General features: G+C 41.6%; 1 protein-coding gene across 1 annotated transcript in view; it reads right to left on the bottom strand.

The window, feature by feature from the left end:
• The window catches only part of tnrc6c2 (trinucleotide repeat containing adaptor 6C2), a 40,448-nt gene that overhangs the window by 6,671 nt on the left and 8,901 nt on the right, over positions 1-24,876 (bottom strand). The window contains 16 exon segments of the mRNA XM_082535950.1: positions 305-520; positions 1,359-1,508; positions 2,047-2,235; positions 3,188-3,352; positions 3,630-3,909; positions 4,547-4,630; positions 4,873-4,992; positions 5,482-5,622; positions 6,386-6,529; positions 7,254-7,396; positions 7,643-7,700; positions 8,134-8,211; positions 8,303-8,469; positions 9,056-9,259; positions 10,252-12,708; positions 21,397-21,798. Coding sequence (XP_082392076.1) covers positions 305-520; positions 1,359-1,508; positions 2,047-2,235; positions 3,188-3,352; positions 3,630-3,909; positions 4,547-4,630; positions 4,873-4,992; positions 5,482-5,622; positions 6,386-6,529; positions 7,254-7,396; positions 7,643-7,700; positions 8,134-8,211; positions 8,303-8,469; positions 9,056-9,259; positions 10,252-12,708; positions 21,397-21,798 — 4,998 coding nt within the window.

Here is a 24,876-nt window from a genome sequence, read left to right as displayed (position 1 = left end):
ACCGAATAAAAACTAAACTAAAACTAGACACAATAGATACTGAAATGAGAAATCTCACTCAGGAAACTCATTGAAACTAAAGTCAATTCAAAACAGAACGACACAAAATAAAAACAAGAACTGAAGAAAAATGTAAAGTGGAGTAATCACACACCTGAAGTGCCTGAATCACACACTAAACTGTCAATACTGGTGTTTTTTTTCTCTTTTTCCAATAGTATGCTTATTTTCAATAAAAACTCAGTGATGACGTATCAGATAGTTTCACATCACTATTTCTGATAAAAAGAAATTGAGTGCTCACCAGAGGAGTATGAGCCACTCCAGCCTTGAGACAGACCCAGCGAATTGCCTCCCCAGGTAGAGGAGGGCTTGGTGTTAGTGAGGCCTGGCGGAGGCCGTGATGGGGCTGTGGTGCTGCGTGGCCCCTGTGGGACTTTCCAAAGCTCGTGGGACAGAGAAGCTTGGCTCTGAGAGATGGGCCCTGGGGACCAAGTGGATTTCATGTCAGACAGTTTACCTGTACATGGAGAGCAGAAACAGAGAAAGAGAAAGAGGATACTGTTAAAAAATGTTTTTTAATGTATTTATTTTTTTTATATGTAATATGACCGTTCAACTGGATCATCTGGAACTTCTTTATAGTAGCTTCAAAATGTGGAAATGAACAGCAAAACAAGCCACAAACCCACCTGTCTTCAATTACACCATACTTTGCAAAAATGTCTACAAATAAAAACTTCAAATATCCTTTTTTAAGATTCATGAACACATAGGGTGTGTACCAATGTCACGACCAGTTAGGTGAGGCTTGTTTTTTTTTGTGGGTTTGGTCAAAGAGTTTTGGTAAAGGATGTTTAAGGCGCTGAAGGAACAGGTTTTTAGGTGTGACTGAGGTAAGGACATGTATAAATAAAGTTCAGAGGTTAAGTAAGGTTGAAGATAAGGAGAATTTCTCCATTTGGGCAAGGAAAGGTCAGCAGGTCCACACATGAGTGGGAATACGTGGGATGTGTACCTGAGGCATCTCCATCACAGGACGACAGTCTGAAAGATCTAGAGTAGCCACTGACGGGCCAGTCGCTGCTGATTGGAGGCAAAGAGCCATTCTGAAGTGGAGAAGCTGTGGCTATATGGTTGTAGAGAACAGTGTGGTGAGCAGACACAAACCCCCAAAAAGGTTAATTTCATATATGCTGTGCAGCATGATGGTGGGGGTCTGTGGTGAAGCAGATATGGTAGCATGGATAGGCTTGTGGAAGTGGTTACTAACGTATATTCATCTAACTTTACAAAGCGCGACTTTTCGGTGGGGCTATCGGTCGTACTGATATTTGGGCCCTTGTCTGTTGTCATACCTCCATTCCTGTCTCGCAGCAGGTAACGGTTGACGTCGTGGATGTTGGTGTTGATGGTGGGACCGCTGGGGACGCTGCCAGGGGTCATATTGGGGTCATTCTCGGGGTCGATGTTCTGAAGGCCTTTCCATGGCACCCCTGGGCAGAACTCTAAAACACACGCACACAATAAAGGACTGCTAAAACTTCAAGGTTAGATGTACACAAAGGTGTGAAGCGAGGTGTTACGCTGAATTATACTTGGTGCACTGCAACTGCAGCAACTGGGGTGCGTGAGATGAATTGCAAGAGGGCTTGCAGATAGAGGTCCACTCTGGACAGGCTAAGTTTAGCAGTAATACTGTTTAGCCTACTTTATATAAGAGCTGCCATGTAAATGTGTAAAATGGTATTGTGGTGAACCAACCTGATCTAATGCTATGCTTCGTATTTAAATCTTCCTCTGAATTTTGTAGACTGAATAGCTGCTTCCTTAGCAGCAGCCTTAATTGATGCAATTAAGCAATTACAACATAAGAAAAGTACTGTTTGTATTTTATTAGTCCAGTGAGATTGTACTGCGTTCTAGATAAACACCCGACATGTTCATAAATGCCTTTGTATCCAAAGATTCAGAGACTTTTTCACACAATTTAAAGAAAAACACCTGTCTGTTCTACACCTTTATACCTCTGCATCTCATTCTCACCTGGGGGCCAGTTAATGTTGGTCCCATTGGAGATCTTTTCACTGGGACTCTTGCCCTGGCCCCAGTCAGGGGGCACGAGGGGGCTGGTGGGAGACTCAGAGCTGGAGATTAGATTGTAAGGGCTGTATGAGTCCTCCAGCTGAGGAGGCTTCCCAGGAGGGACCAGGGTAGAGGCAGCAGATATGGCACCTGAAACACACAAGGAAAAAGTAAGAAAGTCACCTGAACCTAGTCCAACTTAGTAGGAAAATATACACATTTTTGCAAGTATTAATATTATAAATGCACATTTAACACCACCCTAAAAATGGTGTCTACATTAAGTCTATTTTTAAGTCTACTGATGCTCCTATTGAGCTTCAGTAGACGTAAGATTAAGATCTTCAATAAACATTTCCATAGTGGGAGAAAAAAGATGAAACTATGAGCTAAGAATAACTGTTTGCAGTCCACAGATTGTTATCTACGTATAAGCTGGAAAACAGATCATGTGTATGAAATGCAGAACCTGACGAAATCTTAAATGCTAAAATGAAAGTAATGCAGTAGTTGACAAGTCTGCGTCAGTTAACTAGTTTCTCAAAACATTACAGAAATTGTTTTTATGGAAAGTAACTGACATCATTACTGAGTGCTTTGTGTACTTCAGTGGTTTCAAACTGACACAAATATAAGACTGCATTTGTCTTCTCGAAAATCACAGAAATGTCACAATTATATTCAAGGATGTGACTGCAACACCTGTCATTGTTATTGGGTGGAACTATGACACCTCAGACTCAGGGATTCTTAATGAGCTTGCAAACAGAACGTGCGGAAAAAAACAAACGCACAGTCGAAAGTCTTGCATGATACAAGTGGCAAAAAGCTACTGTCAGCTGTTGAGTTACTCATTGGGAAACAAGTCAACGAGTCCTAAGTGTGTTAGGAGGTGTGGCGTTTGCAATAGTGCCTTATAAGCACTCCTCAACAAGTGAAGCATGTCTGCACAAAAATCTCAAGATTATTTTTAAAAAGGCGTTGGAAAGTATTTATGCAAAAAAACAACTTAACATTAAATGTCAGGCTGGTTTCATCTAACAATTTTCTCAAAGCCTCTACATTATGTGAGCATGCTTGTCTGTGTTATTGTGCAAAGTACCGTGCTTATTGAGGTTGTTCTCCAGATTTGAAGAGTTGCCAGAGAGGTTGTCCATGGAGTTGGAGTGTGTCCACTGGGACAGGCGGGATTGGGGCTGAGGGGGCTCCTTAAGGGACAGACCCCCAACCTCCATGCAGTTTACATTCATGTTTGGATTCAGTCCAGCTGAACACAAAACACAGGAATCTTTTGTTAATATTTGCACAAATAAAAACAAATATTTCAAACACACAACACAACGATACACTGTTTGATACATTTTTTTTTTAAAGAGTTGCTGATTTTATTTTACTTCACATGACACAAAATCAGGTGCTACACAGGCTGTAATACACAATGAGGGTTCTTCTTTTATTTCTGTGTCATGGGAAAATTTGAGTTTTAAACAAAGTGACCATAGTGTAGTTCTTTCAGCCCCGTGTTGTTGCTAGAGCAGACTCACAGAGAGGGTAGGTGCTGTAGGCGCTGGGCGACGACGGCGGCTCTTTGGTGTTCAGTGTATCGGCAAGGCTCGGAGCCTGGTGAGTGCCTGTGAAGGGGTCCAGGGTTGATTTGCCAGAGCCGGGGCCTCCGGCGGGGCCACCGGGGGGATGCAGACCAGTGGAGGAGGAAGAAGAAGAGGAATGAGAGGGAAGTTGTTGCTGCTTCATCAGCAGCGCTTGGTACAGCTGACGCTGGTGCTGCTGGATCTGCTGCTGCATGTTGGTGATTGTACGTGCAACCTGGGAGAGAAAAGGAGGACTGTCATAATTATGTATTTCAAAAGAAAGCACTGGGAAATATAGGCCAGGAGAGCAACAACATTAATCAAATTATGGATGGAAATAATGAAACAAAAGAAAAACAAAGAGGAAGTCGAGACAGTGGAGAATAGAAAGGAAAAGCAAGAGGAAAATAAAATGTTTCAATGTTATAGATAAAGATACGCAAGCAAAAACAAACAAAAAGAACACGCAGGGGTGGTTTGCAAAGATAAGCTTAAACAGAAAATGTTAGATAGATAAGATTTACCTATATCTTATGGATCTTGTGGGTTATTTTTAACAAAACATAATTTCTTTTACAAAAAGGAGAACAAACTATCGCCTTTTGCAAAATGGAGAAGTTGTCAGATAATGGGAAGTAACAAGTTCCTGTGTTATCTAAACGTTTCAGCAACTCCTGTTGTTACAAAGCATATTCTTTTCGCTGTTGTAATGATGTGACAAAAAATAAGTGAAAAAAAAAGAGAAAAAAAAAGGAATAAATGAAGTTGGGTCACAGTACGATGACTCATGGCCCACATGTAGTCACGCACATGAAATTTTAAAAGACCTTCACGGTCATACTTTATTTGTAATGACACATTTATTGACTCACTTGCTGCTCTTGTTGTCTAATAGGGCCGGAAACATTGCGCTGCGCCTGCATCATCTGGTGCTGGATTTGTAAACGCTGGTACGCCTGAATCGATGAAGACAAATAAAGAAATACGTTGATGTAAACAATAAAAAAATCTACACTCCCTTTCTCATGCATTGTTAGATATCGTCATTTTTAAAAATGACATATTCATAGGAAGTAAAATCTAATTAAAAAGTCAAATCAAAAATGAAAATAAAGGTCCAGAAGACATATTCTCTCGCACAAGCTGTAAAGGTTAAAGCTGCGCTGCAAATGCAATGCAAAGAGCGATGGCACCTCACCATTTGCAGTTGCTGAAGTTGGTACAACAGGGTCATTTGTTGAGGGTTTATTGGTGAAGTTAAAAGTGCAGGGTTCAGACCAATGTTTTTTGCTGCAAACTGCAAGAGCTGTGCTTGGACCTGAAGCGAATAGAAAAAATGGAGGTGGAACAAAAGAGAGATGACAAGTTAGTCACTGCACATCACAATAACTGTACATAAAAGCACCTTCTGGCAAGATGAAACTAGCCACCGCTGCATTTGTGCAGGATAGAAAAGAAGGGAGGTGAAAGGTCTGGGAGGCAATCTTGCAATTTCAAGAGTTATGGCCACAGTATGTCAACCACATCACTGAAACTGCACATGAGTTTTTAAGTGTGATTTTAAAAAAAAAGGTAAAAAGCGATCTACGCTGTGGAGATTTTAAGAGGACAAAGACGACATATTCAACAGAATTAAAATGAGTTAAAAAGCCCAAAATATACAAAATATACACGTGGGGGAAGAAAAGAATCATGTTCCTCGGCCATATCACAAAATCTTCAAGCTTTAAGCGATTGTTTATATGTGTTAGGACTTGACATAGTAGCACATAATAAATCTAATATGCATTATCATGTGTTTGACTACCTGAGGGGAGAGAAACGGAGGCACTTGAGCACGTAGACTAGGCTGGGAGGAGCTGAGAGGTGGCACTGGTGGCTGAGGAGGCTGCTGCTGCATGGCCCGGGTTTGTGCTGCTCCACTACTGCCAAACATTCCACTGGGTATCTGTATGCAGGAATCACAATGGTACAATTAAATATTCAAGAGTACTGCCATGTAATGGCAGTATAAACAAAAAAACGTCAAAACAAAAATACATAAATAAAAAAAAATTTGAAATGAAGAAAAAAAAAGAAAAGGTGAAGTGTCTGCAATATTGCAAAATTTGATTAGGTCTAGATCACGTGTTTTACAGCAGAGCATATACTGAGGGAAAAAGGTGAGAGCAACTGTTTGTTTGATCATAAAAATGTCAGAAATTGCATTTTTTAAATTGACGAAAAACAATCAGCCTGTAAAAGCCACTTGTTCAAATTTCTAACCCCATACTGCTGAAGAGGGCTTTCCTTTCAGTTTGAAAAAAGGCTGCTTGCAGTGCCTTTGTTTGGACTTCAAGGACATCCTGTAGTTTTTCTGGGCCATGCCTGCCTCTAGGGGTGATATTTGATAGAGCATAACTATCTGGTTTCAATGGGCTCTTCAGGCAAGGTTATACACAAAAGTGAGCAACAGAAAAAGGGAGATGTGGGAAAGCATGTGAATAGAGAGATGTGTATAAAACAATTTAACACATCTTTTGTTGCTGCTACTGCAATCTGTATATGGAAATCCCACAGAGAGCACTGCAAATTAGTGGTTGTGCACAGTGATACTGTCTGTATCAGCTGTCCAAGGGTGCAAAGCCCCCCCCATACTACATATGTAGTATTTTATACTACATATATTTAAAAAAAAAAGAAAAAGAAAAAGAAAAGAAAACCTGCTTTACCTGTCTGTTCAAGTTTTGCATGGCCAGCCCCGGGTTGCCCTGTCCCAGACCCTGCCCAGGAAGGCTACTATTGGCCAGGGGGAGCTTCAGGCTGGGGGAAGGCAAAAACGGTGATGGGGGGGTGTCGTCTGACAGGACGCCATCCTAGACCAGAGGAAAATAAACAGTTAATGAGGGGAATAAAGGCAGATGAGTGCAACATCAAACATTACACGTTGACAATGTTAATTATATGTGTGTAAAAACATTTCTTGTACTAACCAAGACGTTACAATCTAAAAACCTTCCAATGTGATGTGTTAACATATCATAAAAGCTACAATCTAAGCATATAATTAGAGAAAAGCCTAAAGTTACAGTAAGGGCTCAAACCTTTCCTTTTGCTAAAGCATATAGTTAGGGCTGGATCACGTGACCCTGAATCCTCCCTTAGTTATGCTGCAATAGGTGTAGGCTGCTTGGAGAGTCCCATGATGCATTGAGTGTTTTTTCTTCAGTCACCTTTCTCACTCACTATGTGTTAATAGACCTCTCTGCACTGAATCATACTTGTTATTCATCTCTGGCTCTCTTCCACAGCATGTCTTTATCCTGTCTTCCTTCTCTCACCCCAATCGGTCGCAGCAGATGGCCACCCTTCCCTGAGCCTGGTTGTGCCGGAGGTTTCTACCTGTTCAAAGGGAGTCTTTCCTTCCCACTGTCACCAAAGTGCTTGCTCATAGGGAGTCATATGGTTTTCTCTGTACATATTATTTTAGGGTCTACCTTACAATATAAAGCGCCTTTAGGCGACTGTTGTTATGATTTGGTGCCGTATAAATAAAACTAAATTGAATTGAATACCACCATGCATTTATACCCGACGTACCTTGTCGAGGAAGGCGTTGCGTTCGGAGGGGTCTTTGGAGAGTGCGGAAGGCCGACACACCAAAGGCTTGTTCATGCCATTGCTGTAATCAGACATGCCCATGCCTCGCTTGTCCAGGTCTGTTTTCTTCTCTAAAAGAGCAGCTAGAAGGAGAAGAGGTGATTGCAGAGGTTGTGAAATCTAGCCAAATAAATATATTGTGTCACTATAAAAGAGAGTTTTATTTAATCTCATTAGTGGTAAAAATATATATTTTAAAGAAAAAGGTCCCTCAGTATTCAACCAAGCGGAACTGAAGAGAATGAACTGATTTATTCAAATAAAAACAAACATCTCAGAACAGCAAGCGTAAAGACAAGGTTGACACACGAAAATGCTGGTGTACTTACTCATAGCCTGGTCAAGGTTCATATTGTTGCTCTTCAATGCCTCCTCAGCAGGGTCTCTCTGTGAAGTACAAAAACCTTGTAATTAGCATAACCAGACTGGGATTAATTTGCCAGAAGAGCTGATATTTCATCACTTGATAGTTTTTCCAGCCTGAAAAGGTTTCATTTATAATGCCCCAAAATTTTTGTTTAAGGTCACAATAACCTTTGACCATTGAAATCCAATTTGTTCATTCCACAGCGCTAGTGCATGCTTGTGCTAAATCGTAAGAAATTTCTTCCTGTGTTGAATAAATATCAAATTCCTGGTTAGAGGTCATAGTGACCTTCATCTCTGAGTATCACTTTCAGAACTGATAACCTAAATAAATGATGCCTCGCAGCTAAATCTGCCACCAGCACAGAGGCATTAAAGCAAAAATTCCAGAAGAAAGCTTGCGAGTGCTTTGAGTCTGCATTGACACTTAATTCTAAATATGCAGGGTTCATACCGGAAAGCCCATGTCAGTGAGTTGCTTGATGAGACGGTTCATAATCCAGGCCTCATCTGGCTTGTTGCCCATCTTCCCCTGAAAACAAAGAAGCAAAAATATTATGAATTCAACATTACATGATGTTTCCAAGGTCATAAATGCCACTGTGACAGGCGAGTTCACTGACCTTGTTTGGGCACTTCTTGGGTCCATTGCTCCAGGAGTTACAAGAAGAGCTGCTCTCCTGGGGGGTTGGGCTGTTCCATACATCCCCATCCTCAGTGTCCCATTGGCTGGTAGACATGCCCATCTCTTCCCCTCCATTTCCCCAGCCATCTTGCATAGGTTTGGGGCCTGAAAGAAAGGGATGGGAAATATAGGATTAAGTTGTGAGGAATAAAAGAAAAAAAATCTTCAGTGCATTACTCGATACTATGTGTCCTCTATATTCACAATACCATTTCAGAAGCTGAGCAGCACGTAACTTTAAACACAGCCACTTGGTGCCACTGTTGCTACATGCCAGTCTGCACTTTCTCCCTACACCTCCCCTCTATCGTTTCCAACATTTAAAACCAACAGCACAAATAACCAAGCTCCACTGAGGCGTGGAATTGCTTTAATCCAAGCAACACTCCAGCAGCACTAACAAAAACTTTCAAAACTGGCACAAACGGTACAGTTCTGTAGAAACTTCCCGTTTGTGTTCCCTAACTGAAGTGTGCTGTGCAAACATATTATGGAGCTACTGCCATAAACAAAATAGTGAACCCAAAGCAAACCAGTGCCTAAGTTGACAATTGTGTTCACAGGTTAAAGCAGAAAAACAGTAATTTTGTAAGTCTGAACTAATTGATGGCACTGAATATAGCACTGGTGGTATCAGCTAATCAACTCCTATTATTAACATCCAGCACTAACAATAAATTCTGAGTGTTACCTGGCTTGCAAGGTGCAGAACCTGGGGGTCCACTTCCCCTGCCATAGGGGCCAGAGGACTCATGGCCACCGTCTCCCCATCCTCCTACCCCACCTGGGGGCTTGCCCCAGGCTGAGGTACCATTGTCCACAGCTGATGTTGGAGCTGCTGGCTCTCCCCAAGCAGGTTCTGACTTGGGCTGAACACTTGGAATCTCCCCCCAGCCTGGAAGAAAGGGCAATTAATTAGTTAAAAGAATGAAATCAGCTTCTTTACAGCAGAAATTTTCATCAATTTTAAAACATCATTAGTTAATCCTCTTATGTGCTTCCCTGAAAACAAATGGAATAATACCACTGTTCCCATCAAGGCCAGCATCACATAGCATGAAGGTCTAAAGAGACTAAGCTTTAGTGACATATCAATAAGTGATAGTAACCTTTTCTATTGTATGCTGTGGTTTTTTATAATTATATGCCTTTCACCACCCCAGCCTGCCAAGCTGTGTCTATGAATGTGTAGGTGAATGAGACAAGACAAAGCAAAGCAGCAGATTAGGAAAAGCCTAAATTAATGACATCAGCAGAAATGGGCAGCTATTTGGCTTAAATGTGTTTTGGAAGTGTTCATGATGCTCCTTAGTCACTGCAGCACAAATTGCAGACAGCAGATGGCAGTGGTCTCATTCACAATTAAAACTGTTTGCCATTAAAGCTTTGGCAAATATCTATGCTTCACAGGGCTTTTGTTTTTCAAAGACTTACTAGATCTTGTGAAAGTGCAAACTTAAACCTACTATTAAATGCTGATGACAACTGTGAAGATTTTAACTTCTCTGAGAGCAAAAACAGTCACTTTGTAAATTCTTCAAAGAAATTATTTTTGAAAGGAAGGACCATAGTTCCCAAGCTTGTTATAATTTTCTCATTTTATGGGAACAGGTGAAAACAAAATCTCTTTGTCTTTGTCTGTCTCCCTGGCTTGTTAACAGACAAGAAAATCAGTATCCCTTGAATAAAACACACATATGCTGTTAGAAAGAAATACCCACTTTTGTAAAAGTCAGTTTGAAATTTTTAAACATTTCATTGAATATAGTATGGTGGGAGACTACAAGATCAGAAATCAAATTTTAATTCATTTTTGAATTTCAAATACTACTTGAATGTTAAGCAAAATAAGATTTTAGGTCATTAATGTCTAAGTCTTTTAAATACCTGGGTTGGAGTGGGTGGGTCTGCCTTGGGGCCCCACACTTGGATGTGATGCTGCATTGTTGGGCGACCCATTGTTGTTTCCATGGTGTTGCAGGTGAGTTGGGGGCTGGCCATGATGAGTATGGTGGTGCATATGGTGAGGGTGAGAGTGATGGTGATTGTTGTTGCCAGGTCCAACGGAGTGATTGTTGTTGTTATTGTTGGGAATAATCATTCCACCATTCTTACTTGGAGGGGGGCCGCTGTTGCCTGGGTTACTAGTGGGATTGTTACGATCCCACATGTTGACTGTCTTGTTGTAGGCACTGGGATCCCCCCAGGTAGATGTTCCATCGTCAATCTCCATCTTCCTACGAATGGAGGGAGGAGAGGGCTCTTCCCAGCCAGTAGGCTCCATACCTTGGTCTTGTTTGCTGACATTACCCCAGCTAGAGTTGTTCTGCTTCACAGAACTGGGACCTCCCCAAGAACCAATACTTCCACCTCCTCCACTACCAGTGCTGCTGCTGCTGCTGCTTTCTTGTGGCTTGGAGGAGCCCCAGCCACCCTGCACTGGTCCATTGGCACGTGAGGTCTCCCCCCAGCTGCTATTACTCACAGCAGGAGTTTTGCCCCAGCCTCCTCCATTTGCTCCTCGAGGACTTTCCTTCCATCCACCATTTCCTCCGTTACTTCCTTCTCCTTCCCACATGCTGCTAGAGGAACCATTATTCTTGATGTCTGGCTCTCCCCATTCCCCTGTGGTGGAGCCATTAGAACCACCATTATTGTTGCCCCACTTATGGGCATTTTTGGGGCCTTCTCCCCAGCTAGTAGGCTGGTTTTTCACTAGGCCATTGTCCCAGCTGGATGACTTGTCCTCTGATCCCCAGGATGAGGTACCCCCATTCTTGGGACCACTGGAAGGCAAAGGATCTCCCCAGCCACTAGTAGTGCCATTCGGAGCTTTACTGAGTGACTGTGGGGGGTCACCCCATCCTGATCCTGTCTGGACTGGCTGAGATGCTGGAGCTCCCCACCCAGAAGATGAAGATCCTTCACTGTCACTTTTCCCTCCAGATCCAGGCCTCTGAGCAATGGTAGGAGTTATGGTGCCATTGGTAGATGAGGGTCCGCCATTGGAGCTGGAGGCTCCTATGGTGTCTGAGCTGCTACTGCTCTTTCCATCATCAGAGTTTGCTTCTTCCATCTCCCATACAGTGTTCTGTCGGACGGGGGTCTGTCCCCAACCTGTGTTACTCAGGACTCTAGGGTCAAGGTCTTGCCGTGGTAGCATAGGGGCAAATTCCATGCTGGAGGATCTGTCTCTACGCTGGGATCGACCTTCACTGCTGTCTCCGCTGTCCTCACTTGCTGGGGCTGTTCCAAGCTGCTGGCCCCAAGAGCTCAGTTGCTGGTCTTGGCCTGAGCCAGAACTACCAGCATCTATGTTGTCCCAACCTTTAGTTGCTTCTCCACCGCCAGAGGATTTTCCCCAATCACCCCAGCCACCACTTCCACTACTCCCACCACCACTGCCTTGGCGACCCCAAGCAGAGAGGCCTCCAGATGTTGTTGAGTCCCAGCTGGAGTCCTTGGGGGAGTCAGCTGCCTTGGTTTCTCCACTACCCCATACAGAGCTGCCGGTTGTATCCCCATTGAGCTGGGATGACTCAGTGGGTGACTGGCCTCCCCAACCAGTTAAACCATGGATAGGGCTCATAGGCTCCTGAGCTTGTTGTTGTTTAGTGTGGTTTGGTCCATCAGTGTTAAGGTTAACAGGCTCTATATTGAAGGACAAGTTTGTGTTGGTTGAAGGGTGCTGTTGCTCATTTTCTGTAGCACTCATCATGCCAACCCAACTTCCCCCACCGTTATCAGCACCTCCCATGTTCCCATTTCCTAAATTTCCATTGCCATTTATGCCTGGTGGAAGGGATGAAGAGCTGGACACCCCACTGGTACCACCTCCAACACTCTCATGGCCCAGAACAGGCCAGGCTGAAGGGTTGGCATTTGGGTTGAGATTCAAGTTAAAATTGGAAGAGCCCCAGTTATTGGGTGCTCCAACTCTGCCACTATTCATACCATCTTGTTTACCATCTGAAACCCAGCCTCTATTACCTACTAATGCGTTGGTTGATCCAGGTCCTGTCATCATGTTATTGTTAGCTTTGAGAGAGGGGTAGTGGGCCTGCTGGCCTGCTGCGCCTGTGGCCATACTCACAAAACTACTCCTACTGGTAGTAGTGACAGCACTGGTGTCTAGGTTAGAGCTGGTGGAGCCCGAGGGGCATTCTGGTGTTACAGGGTTGCAGGGGTCACTACTGCGGCTGATGGAGGGCCAAGCTTCTGTATCACTCTTGTCAATAATCACTTTGTCCCAGCTGTTGGCACTTGATGGGCTGTCAACTGGTACAGAGGCTCCCCAATAAGAGATCTCATACTGGGCACCAGGGCCACACTGGAGGGATATGTCTAAAGAGAAAAAAAAAAAAAGGGGGGGGGGGGGGGTAAGAGATTAAACAAAGGAGACAGATAGAGAGGAGTAAAAGTACAGGGAGGACAAGGAGGAGGGGAGAAAGAAAAGAAATTCATAAGTTTAGAGTAAGGAGAATCATGTAATGCAAGTTCACAACCAGGCTACAGTTAGCTTCCTGAACCAATTTTATCTTCTTGGTTAGTTAACGCTAGCTATCAGACTTGGCAGGATGAGATGGTCAGGCTTGCATGTTTCAGGATTTAAAACATAATCAGAATGCACAGCCAAGCGTGCTTCTTGTCATATCAGCTTCAGGATATCCATATATCCTTGCTCTGGTGCAGTCAGCCAAACAGAAACACTGAGATGGAGCCTTTGCTTTCTTTTTACATCGTTCTTTCCTTCTCTTTTTCTCCCCAGTTTTTACTTAACTTCCATTTCTTAAACAGAGGTTACTGATTTACTCCCTTTTCACTCTCTAAAGTCATTTATTTATTATTATCCCATCTCTCACCTATGTCCTATTATACTCATGTCTCCCTCCTCCATTTTTCCCCCCACCACTTTCTTCACCCTGTCCCTCTCTCCCTTCTGCACTCCTCCAACACCCGGCAGCGAGAGACCCATCCGTCTCCATCGTGGCTTCACTGGCTGGGACTGTGAAGGGAAGCCCAAGTGGAACGCCGTTCATTTATTGGAATGAAACCAGGACAGAGTCTCATCCATCACTCCTTACGCTTTACTGGGCCTACTCCTCCTTCAACTGCACTGCAATAAGAAACCACATAACAGTTCCTCCAAGCTTGTGTGAATAAGTGTGTGTCTATTTGCTTCTCACTACCTGCATATACATAATACTGCACATGCGATTCTGTATATCTAGGAATTATCTGTATGACAAAACTGAAAATGAGGGATTGTCCATAGATTTTGTCCTTCTACTTATGATCTATGATCTACAAATCCCTCACCAAGCTACCAAATCGCAGCTTTTTACAACTCTGATCAAGATGGAATCACGCACAAGCAGATTCTTTAGGCACAAAAGCAGCCACCATCAAATGGTGAACTAATAATAGACTGGGTTGATGCTGCAAAGGGGTAATCAATCTGTGGGAGGCAGCTAATCAATAATCTTATTAATGTTAGTGGGTGAGAGCAGAGAGGCTATTGATCCAGCATCCAAACACTCTAACCAATAGGGTAGCTTCAGGCAAATGACAGAAAAGCTAATGAGAAGTAGGAGCTACGAATATCACCATTGCGCAGACCAACTAACTAGATATAGAAGGAAAAGTCCATTTATTTGAGGTGTGAAGACAAAGACACATATTCTGGCAGATGTATGACTTTTAGATACTTTGAACGTGCCACAGAGGCTGTGAATTACATTTTCACTTATCTCCACTTCCCAGGCAGCCTTATCGTTCAGGGTCATCAGACTGATGACACACACATGCACACCAACATTAATCTACAGTCAGTTTGCAATCAGCTGAAAACAGAAATAACTAATGAAACATCACAACAAAAGTAATCCCCATATTTGCTGTAAGTGTACTTTTCTTTTTACGTTCATTTAAAAGATGCTGGAAAAAAAGCCATGTGTGCCTATCATCAGAAAGTTTTTAAATTACACTTGCCATGGGTTTTCTGACTTCTGACAACAGCTTGGTATTAGGGGTGGGCGGTGTGAACGGTATACGGTAGAAATGATATAAATTTGGCCAACGGTAGCGCATGTTGATGGTGTCATCAAGCTGCACCTATTTTGGTCGACAGCATTGCAGTGGCTGCAAACAACATCATCTGCAAATTATGCTGGGCGACAGTAATAGCAGAGACAAAGCACTTTTGGAATATAGGGAAAGCCAAAAACTGCGCTTCCGTAACATTGATTCATTGCTGAATGAATCAATGTTATCAATCAATTCATGCTGAATTCCCTAACAACTGCTCTATTCCCATGTTGTTGCAGTATATTAATGACTAACCTCGTATTGTGGATGGATTATCTCAGTTGTTCTCCTGACTGAAGTTTGGTCCGTTTACAGCATCCTGCCATGCAATTGCATTGGTCCCTAACCACCAGAAACCCTCACGTTAACTTTTATTGAGTGAAAAAAAAGTTAGCGGCCATCCTTCAACTTCACTGTGCTAATGTTATGCTAATGTAGCTGTTATGCTAACGTAGCTGTTTTGCTAGCGATCACGTAGCACATCATTATATACCAGCTAGCCCAACTCCAGTAACCCTACAAACATCACTGCTGTTTAGTTTTCTGTCTTCATTAATGTTGGAATTGGTAGCAGAGCAGTACGTTTTAATTTTTTTCAGAAATTTCTCAGTCAGAACATGCTATATCATATTTAGGTAACTAGCAAAACTAGCGAGCTAACTTCCTGCTAACTTCTAACTCCGTTAAATGTAATAAATTCGATTTTCATGGATGCCTAGATGTTAAACTTAATTGTTACACTTGGTAAAGCAGAAATGCTGATCATTTTATTAAAGATGAAATAATTTAGACAGTTTTAACTCTCAGTGATGCCGCAGTGATCGTGTGACTTTGGGACCTGAACCAGACGGAGTTTAGGAACCAGATTACTCCGCAAGGCTCCTGACTACGGCAGCCATAATGCTCCGACAATCCATCAAGCTGTGCGCCTTCGTAGCTTACCAAAGTCGTACTAAAACATTTTTGACAGATTTTTGAGTGGCGTGAACCACATAAAATCAGTTTGAGGTCAGTAAGCACAACCAGAATTCGTACATAAGGCACACTGTCGATTTTTGAGAAAATTAAAGGATTTTAAATGTCCCTATAGTGTGTAAAATACTTAATACAGAAGAAAAGAATATATCGCGATATATATCATATTACCGCACATGCTTCAAATTATACAGTGATATGGATTTTAGGCCATATCGCCCAGCCCAACTTGATATAAGAAAAAAGTTTGGGGTCAAAACTCAGAAACTGGTAGTGAGAGCTACACCAGCTTATAAAAACATAACATTAATAATAATAACTTTATTTGTATAGGACTTTTCAAAACCCAGAGCTACTGAGCAGAACTGAGTTTAGCTTACTGATGCAGCCCTCCACAACATACTCAGTTTCTCTTCTGGCCCCTTGGGAAAGTTTATTGTGCACTCCTAGTTTAAACTGATGTAGACTGCAAAAGTAATTGGCCTTATATTAAATTGTTCAAAACAACTTTTTACTACTACCGTAGTCAGTAGGAAAACAAATCCTGATCAGCAAAGCCCACTGATTTACTGTTTTCTCTTTGTCCAACTGTACGTGGTCGATTTCCAAGCAAATAGGAGCACTACTTTATCACTCTGGACCCTATCCAAGAAGCTCAGGGGAGGGCAGTCAAAGTAAAACTATTTTGTTCAGTCAGTTCCTTACCACCCAGCATATCTTCCTCCTTCATTCGCACAATTTGAAAATAAAAGATTACTTGACTAATGTAAACTCTGCAAAGCAGTCCTCTTTTATCACACTCAACACCTTTGTCACAGAGGAAATGTACAAAGCTAATTTTGAACAAGCCCCCCCAAACCACACACATAAAAAAATATGAAAGAAAAGGTGACTCTCATGCACATGATAAAAGAAAGGAGGTCAGAGAGCGAGAGAATGGAAAAATACCTGAGGAGAAGTATAGCAGCCTTCGTCTTAAGAGTGCTTACACAGATCCACGCAAGAATAAGAAACAGCAGACATCATCTTAGTACATCTGCAACAGGTTAGTCAGTGAAGCAAAAAAAAAAAAAAAATCCTTTTGCAGAGGCAGCACATGTGGACATCTACCTCAACAAAACCGGACCATTATTAGCTCCACAAAAGGAGTGTTTACAACAGGATTACAGGGTTGCATTACACTGCAAAGGTTTTAATGTTGGTGCATCTTTGCCAACATGTACGAGTGGACTAATGCAAAACAGCCTTCCTTTCTTTTCACCTTAATGTGCCTCCATTGTTCCCCTTTCAACTCCCTTTCCAGGCATTCCAGAAAAAGGTACTGCTGATTCTTGGCAAATCATTGATTTGCGGGAAGGGCATGAAAGCAAGCTGAATATGAAAAACAAAGGCAAGGGGAGAATTATTTCCATCTACCATTTGCAATCATATGTCAGTAATGTGTTGCTTTCATTCTGGTTGCAATTAGGAGGGCAGCCTATGATTATGCCTTGTGAATGAAAAGGGTCAAAAACGGAAAGGGAAAAAAAGTAGCATCTCTGTAGCTCTTCACGTTTCAAACGGACAGAAAGACAGCCTTTTTGTATGCGTGTATGTGGAGTCTAGCTTATTCTCACCTGCACTGAACTACAGAAATGGTGGACATCAGTTTAATAATAAAAACATCCTAATGTAGGTACACCGACAGTGCTTACTACAAAACACGGACAAGCAGCATCAACACTGCAGTGGAGCTGTGTGATACCAGCCGGAGTTGAAGCACAAATAAGCAAGAGGTGAATTCCTGCTAATGACACTAGCTGCCATCATGGAAATGGGCAATAAGCCAAGAATTAAATGCCTTTCTTCCCCATTTGAATGAAATAAAGGGCTGGGTGACAGAAAGAAAGAAGAAGAGTGCGGTAGAGAGAGATGGAAGACAGTCTGTGGGGGTGGGGAGAGGTCAGCACATACAGTGGTGAGGGAAAAGAAAGGGAGACAGCGAAAGAGAAAGCATGAACAGAATGAGAATAACTGTAGTGACAAAGTGATTCTTTTAGCTTGAGTGTGAGCAACAGAGGCAGCTCGGCTTCTCGGTTAAAATTATGGGATGACATAAACCCAAAATCAAAGGAGGAGGGAACCTTTACTAGTCTTTTGTCACCATACTGACCCTCTCCATCTCTCTTTGAGAAGAACTTTACGCCCACTCACATAGAGGACGGCATGCACATGTTTTTCTGGAAACATAGAGAAAAAGAAAAACAGAGGGGACGGTCTCCGTGGGGTTTAAAAAGCTCATCATTCATGTCTGTTTACCTCTGCTGAGAGAAGAGAGAAAATAGAAGAGCGAGACCATAGTGACTTCTCTGGTTTCCCTGAGAGAGGCTGCATTAATGAAGCCACTAGGGGGTTCTCTCACTTGTGTGTGCCTATGTGTGTGTCACAGCTTGAGCATATGGACCAATCTATACCTCCGTGGCTTCTTTGGGGCCAAGTGATCTTTTCATTTGATTTTAAAAAACGTAGAAATAACAGATTTATTTTTTTGATGATGTCAGAAGAGGTAAACAACATTTTTATAAGATTATATCTAAAGAATGTAAAAATGCGCAAGTGTTCTAAACGTGTTTTGTTTTTTAAATAAAGCAACACCAAACAGTTTACTTAAGATGTGTTCAAAATCTAAGCTAATTTACCTAAAAATCAAAGGAAGCATTATGAAAGGGTCAAGTGTTTTAAACCGCACCCAGCAGAGTGCCTTCTGGCTACGCGTGCTGTCTGGGTGACCGGCAAACAGCTGTTGGGCTACAGTTCCCACAGTCTTAAGAGACCCCATTCCAGCACCTGCTACTGGGGAGTCTGTCTGGCTGCTGGATGCTCCGGACTACTTAAATGGTCTCCAGTCAGCTGGAGAGATGGGAATGGTGGGTGTGACAGGGGGATGGAAATGGGACAGGGGGTCTCTGTCTGGTGGGACAATTGAATGGGTTGAGAAAAGACGTTGTGTGGGAGGGTGGTGTGTCGAGAGCAGACTGCATTTTAGACACTGGGGATGGGGTGCTTGGATAGCCTGTTGGAATCTCAAGCGTTACAGATTTACACAGAATTCATATAGATTCTACAATAATTAAATTTGACTTTCCAAGCCAAATGTGGAGTGATCAAAAATGTGTCAAAGAAATAAATTTAACATCTTTACAGTGTACTTCTACTAACTAAAACTACAGTGTGAGTACACTCCTCTTTAAAGTGTGAGGCAGATTGCAAGGGAGACGCATATCTGAGGGGACACAACTAGGTCAGACTAGAGTACTCTCTCTGCTGCACATTCATTATATCTATATACATGTGTTAGTGTTTGCATGTGTGCAACTACAAAAGTGAACCATCACATCACTGCCACCCTTAGGGCCTCAGTAACCTCACCAGAGGTCAGAAACACTGTCCTCGAAAACAAAATAGAAACACTGTCCTCGGAACAAAGTTCATCTGTAACTTGCAAAATGAAATGAAACTTTACCTCTATATTTGCAGACATTGTCTTTGAGATATAAGCATTTTGACTTTAAAAAAAAAAAAGATGTATTTATGATCAGGAAAAACTTCATTAAATCTATCACAGTCCAGTATTAACTTGTAAATCCAGCAAACATACATTTGCTGGGTTTACATTTTTAGGTGAGAAGTTTTTCAGATTTTCTGCAGCAAAAGTCATGTTTGAAATGAAAGAAGCCACAGACTTAAATAATTGCTCTGCATTGTAGACTTAACTTCAGTGTCCAATCCCTAAGTTATGTATCGCAGACGCACTGCAACAACTGGTTACTGGCTTCAGGCTATTGGCTGTGCAGACAGGAAAGAACATGTTGTGGACTGGATGCCCTCAGGACAAGGACATGAGTGGAAAAGGAGGTGAAAACCCAGCCAATGGCTACTTCTGTCACAGGCTGTTGTACAGAGAGACTCCAGGGGAAACCAGAGGTAGGTAAAGGCCAATTAGGACAACAAGTGCTGGACTAGGACAATAATACAGCATTACAACGTAACACACTCAGCCAGGGCATCCTAACGTGTCCAGAGCTCAAAGAAGAAACATATGCTTTCAAATCTGAAGGTTCTGACTTAATGTTTCTCTTAAGAGAGTTACGCCTGCAGCTAAATTTTTTCTTGGCCCACAGCCAAAGAAACACTGCAGTAAATAGCTGTGCATAGAGAAAAAAAACATTATTACCAATGTAATAAAAAAGAAATTTGTGCCGACAGATTGAATCTGTTGAATTTTTGCACCAATTTAATATATTTACTGAATTTAAAAAATACAGTGATGCAGTTGCCTTGAATTTACTTCCTGTGAAAATTCTTTAGACAATATTAAAATGAATCCATTTTATATAGATTCTGTGTTTTTATATGATGTCATAATATTAGAATTATTTTTTGATCTTCTTATTTTCTTTTTTTTTAAATTAATTAGCTCTATTATTATATTTTTAAAAACAATACATTAAAAAATAAGTTAAAAAAAACTAATAACACTATTTGTGAAACAACATCAAATGGCTACATAGTGAAAAATAACATCCAAACATAGTAAATTGACTAAATAGACTGAAAAGCACAATTTCTGGCAAAGAGAGTGTCACTGGGTGGCTGCATAGGCTTAAAGCCTTTGTTTGATGCTGTGACTGGTGGCACAGACTTGACTACAACAACAACAGCAGCAGCAGCAGCAGAGCATAGAAAGACCAGCTGACTGTAATGCTGAGGACTGTAGCCTCCTGGCTAGCTAACCATACACCGCAGCAGCTGCAGATTTGTTTACTGAGTAATCCGTGTTCGCACAGCAAATTTAGAGACAATAATGAAAAGCAGCACAGAGCAGCATGATCAAAAGCTAGAGTGGAAAAAAAAGAGACAGGAGATGCAACAAAGATGCAAGCAGATGCTCGTGCTAGATCCTGCGCAAACAATGTGTGGTGTTCTACAGAGGTAGCCTCACATCTGTGTCTTCAAAGCTACGGCTTGTTACGTTGGAGGATGAGAAGTACCCTCACTTTTGCATCTGTGTACATTAAACAGATGGTTAAGATTCCTTTAATAAATAGAAGAAAAATAAAAAGTGACTGTATGAAAAATGCTCATGTCCAAAACCAGAGAAATATAGTTGTAATATTGATATAAATGGCCATGATTTAAGAACACATGACTTGCTTACAAATACACACAAACCACTGTATAATGAGCCCCTCAAGGCAGGTTCAACATTAGTGAACTTCAGGGCCAACAAAGAGTTCGTTAAAAGCCTACCGCTGGTGATTTTAAAAACAGTGCACAAGGCTAAAACCACTTAACCAAGTTCTTCAAACACTAAAATATCCCAGATGGCCTTTGATTATAAAAAAAAAAAAAGAAAAAAAGACAATTGTCACCGTTATAAGTATCATTATTCACACTAATACACGTAGAAAACACAGACATGCTTTGAAAACATGCATCCAAGTACCAGAACCTCACTACTTCAGAATAGCCACAAAGGGAAATGGGGAAAAAAGCAGCAATCAACTAAAAAAATCTGAGGCCCGTTTTAATATGGTCAGTCTACCCACAAAATTTTAGGTGGCGAGTCTTGTCATTACATTTGCTGACAGAGAAAGTGCAATTATAATCACTGTTTTTACTGTATTGCCAGTACTGCTTTTCTTATGCGTCTCTAAGAAGAAAAAAGGATGCAAAGTTTGAAATGAAGTTACATCTACAAATGCAAACATCTCTCTCTCATAATCCATCCCAAGATGGATAATGGTTCCTGAATGCTTTAGGAGGGTTTTTGTATATCATGTATATGTATTGTATTATTTAAACTCACTAAAATGCACATCTAACAAGGACAAAAGTCACAACATCACCCTAAAGCAACCACTAAAAAATATATATATTTATATGAGAAAGCCATTTGGCCGCAATGTTTTTTACTGGACTGACACAAACCTTGGTGGTGTTTGCTCGCAGTGGACGTGGTAGAGTTTGTGGTAGTGCTGCTGGTACTCGTAGAAGAAGAGTAAGATGCTGAGGGTGAAGAGGAGGAAGAGGAGCAAGAGGAGGAGAGAGTGAGAGTGCTGAGGGCTCCTGCTGGCAGTGGCTGGCCTCTCTTCAGTAGCTGCTTGTGCTCCTGCTGACGGAAGCGCGGGGGCACCTCTCTGGGTGGGTAGCGAGCACTGGCAGAGGACAACTGGCACTGTTGCTGAGGGGGAGTCTGAGTCAGGAGCTGGCTACTGCAGGAGGCGCGCTTGCCATTGCCAGAAGAAGAGGAGGAGGAGGAGAGGGGCAGCGTGGGGCTGGCGGGGTGGTGGGATGGGCCGGGACTGGGCTTAGTGGGAGCAGGCTCTGGCACTGGACAGATACAATACATGGGCACACAAGCATTCACACACAGAAAGACAGATGCAGGTAGCAAGGTATTAATGTCGGGGTTAAGTCACTATTAATACTACACAGAGCAGAAGATATTTATTTGTCTGGGCAGTACCAACACTGAAAAAGGCTGAAAATATAGAGCTATTCTTTTTTTATAAGAGAGCTGTCAACCTTTTTAACAGAGCCATATGTATAGCCCACAGCATGCCAGCACATTAAACTTGTCATCTTATCAAATTATATCCTAGCATATTTAATGGTCTTAACTACAATTAATGACACTTGAAGTCTGATGAAAAAAGCTTTAAAGACAGTTTACTAAAAATAGATGTTCATGCAGTTTCTGTAAATTCAGTGCATTTCATTTTATTTATGGTACTATCCAGGTAGTGAGCAATCTAACCTTTTCTCTGCACTTCTCCTGTGAACTATCACCTGAAGTTAACTGCCTCATGTAGCCTGTTGTTGAGCATATGTTACTGACCCAGATGCAATCTATGAAAAGGTCAGATTTTTTCTGCTGAAAGAACACCAACACACAAACACGACGAGATACCTCCTTTTCTCCTAATTAAACTCGCCTCTCTATCTCTTCCTTTCCCAGCACAGACACGCACACTTACACACGTTTCCCTTCCCTGCTGGTTTGGCCTCAGTCTGAACCTTTCCCTGTGGTTACACTGACCAGCCAGCCATCTAATCGAGTGTTAGCCTGAAAGGTGTTATTATTAGTAGGACTTGGATAGTCAGCAACCAAACAGATTGGCTTTGCTAAAGTTTTCTCTACAGGGTGCTATAAGATTACGCACTTCTTTATCGTCATGGGAACTGAGCAGCTTGTTGGTGTGAGTCTGTGGCTGTAGCATGTATAAGTACTCTACCTCACAATTTCCTGCTGCACAGAAATATTTGCTTTCATACTGACATCAATAGCTTGTAACTCAATAGCTGCTGTGAATTACAGTTTTTTGGTCCAAGGGAAAATACATGATGAATAGTTGATGATGTTATTTTCTATAGTCCCTGGATAGACACAACCATTCTACACAACAGCTGAGACTGCCTTGACTCAAGGGAGTGGGAGAGGGACAGAAAGACAGTTCTTGTATTTGTAGAGGTAGGATGGCCAGTTTGTTCGAATGAAAAATAAATGGAATAGAAATTAATTAGTCCAAGCTGCAAATATCCTATTATCTGTATTTACTTACATTCTCTTTCTTTATTACTTAGTTAATTAAATTAGTTATGAATTTCTTATTCTTATCATTACTGGCTGCAAATGCCTATCTACTTAAAAATAATTGAGTGATCTCATCTTCTTATATTGCGACCAAGCTAAGAAAAACTTTTCAATAATATTTGCATCCAAACATTTTCTTTTAACTATCCGGTGTACCTCCAAAATTTAGAATTTAACAGGAGGAAATAAAACAAAAAGAAAATTGCTCATTTTAGTTACATTAGGCCAGAGCTGTGGCCGCAACTCATTATCTGAGATCTATACTTGGCAACTAATGTTATATTTTTATATTCGTCAAAGAACAAACCCATGTGATTGATTTACTAACGGACAACACCCTTGCATGTCCCTTTAAAACTAAAAAATGTGCTGTGTCCTTCCCTACCTTTGCATTCTCTCTAGTCAGGGCACTGCTGGGGAATTCCCCAATATCACTCAGCTCTTTGCCCAAAGAGGGTCTCGTCCCTTGGTTGGACAGACTCTAGTAGTTGTTCTGCTACTGAGATTTGCTGTGAACTAGAAGGCCAGTGCTCCAACCAAAGCTCACTTTGGTGGCAGAGCAGAATAAGGCTTACCAGTTTGCAGGTGCAGTCTAACAAGGTGAAAATGGAGGTCATCCACAGAGGCGACTGCTTTTATTACTCAGTTACATGTCACTTAGCAAATAATATATTTGCAGAGAACCACTTAAGACCTACATTTTCAATATTTAAACATTATAAATGTAAATACACAAATAAACCTATAATAAAATATAATGCAATACGCTCACCTTATTGGGTGTGTTGACAATCATGTTTTTGCATTGGTAATTAATAAACATTTTCTATAATGATAAAAAGATTCAAGGTCCTGTTTGCCAAAATACTACACGTGTGAATTGGTTGAATATGTTCAACTTCAATTTAAAATTAAATTAGATTCAATTTCAAATTTTACTCTGAGAGTCTGAGAGGGAAGAGCTCCAGTGGGGTGAGATGGTACTATAAGGTCACTCAGATAAGATGGGGTCAAACTGCCCACTGAGATCACCAAACGCTGGAAGGTTATTGCACTCTGACCATAGTTGCTTGCAGCTATATTTAGGGGTTCAGTCTCTCTGGTATGAGAGTCTAAACTACTCCTACAGCAGGCCTATACTGCAGTGGTAGTAATTAACCACACAGTGACATGCACACACCAGCCGACATTACCGCATAGGAGGTTAAAATAAATCAGAGTGCAGAGGTATTCGCTGTGGCTGCCAAAAGCTTGTCCAAAAGCACAGCTGAAAACAGAGGCCCTCTCAGGGTGCCTACCTGCTGAAACACACTAACAGCAGGGGAATTTGCATTGATCTGTATCAGAAAGAAATACAAATTACAACCACTCACTAATATATGTTTTTTTCCTGTAGAGAGTATTTTAAGTATTTGTATTATTTTTATTTGAAATCAAAACATAATGATCTTTAAAAAAATAAATTAAAAAAACATCCACTTCCCATACACAAAGAGTGTTATTCCACAGGCATACAAACGCACATTTAAGGTAAGAATTTTATATTTTGCATAGTATTTGACACATACAGGCAAAAAGACACTTTCATAGTTGTTTTCATCCAATTCAATTGAGTTTTTAGAAAGAGAGAAAGAGGGAGCCTGTGAGAGAGACAGGGATAAGAAGAACCTTCCCCCTTCCAGCAGTATGTGGTTGGCTGTTGGCTTGGAACTGCAGCTGGTGACGCACATCTGATTTAATTCAGCGCTGCCCGCCTGACATTGTCTCAGCCAATCGTACACCGGTATGGTGAATACACGCCGCCCTGCCCCCTT

The sequence above is a fragment of the Aulonocara stuartgranti genome (assembly GCF_965226115.1).
Source record: "Aulonocara stuartgranti genome assembly, chromosome: 6".
Lineage (NCBI taxonomy): Eukaryota > Metazoa > Chordata > Actinopteri > Cichliformes > Cichlidae > Aulonocara > Aulonocara stuartgranti.
Note: the sequence above shows the minus strand (reverse complement) of the source record. Positions and strands in the feature narration are given on the sequence as shown.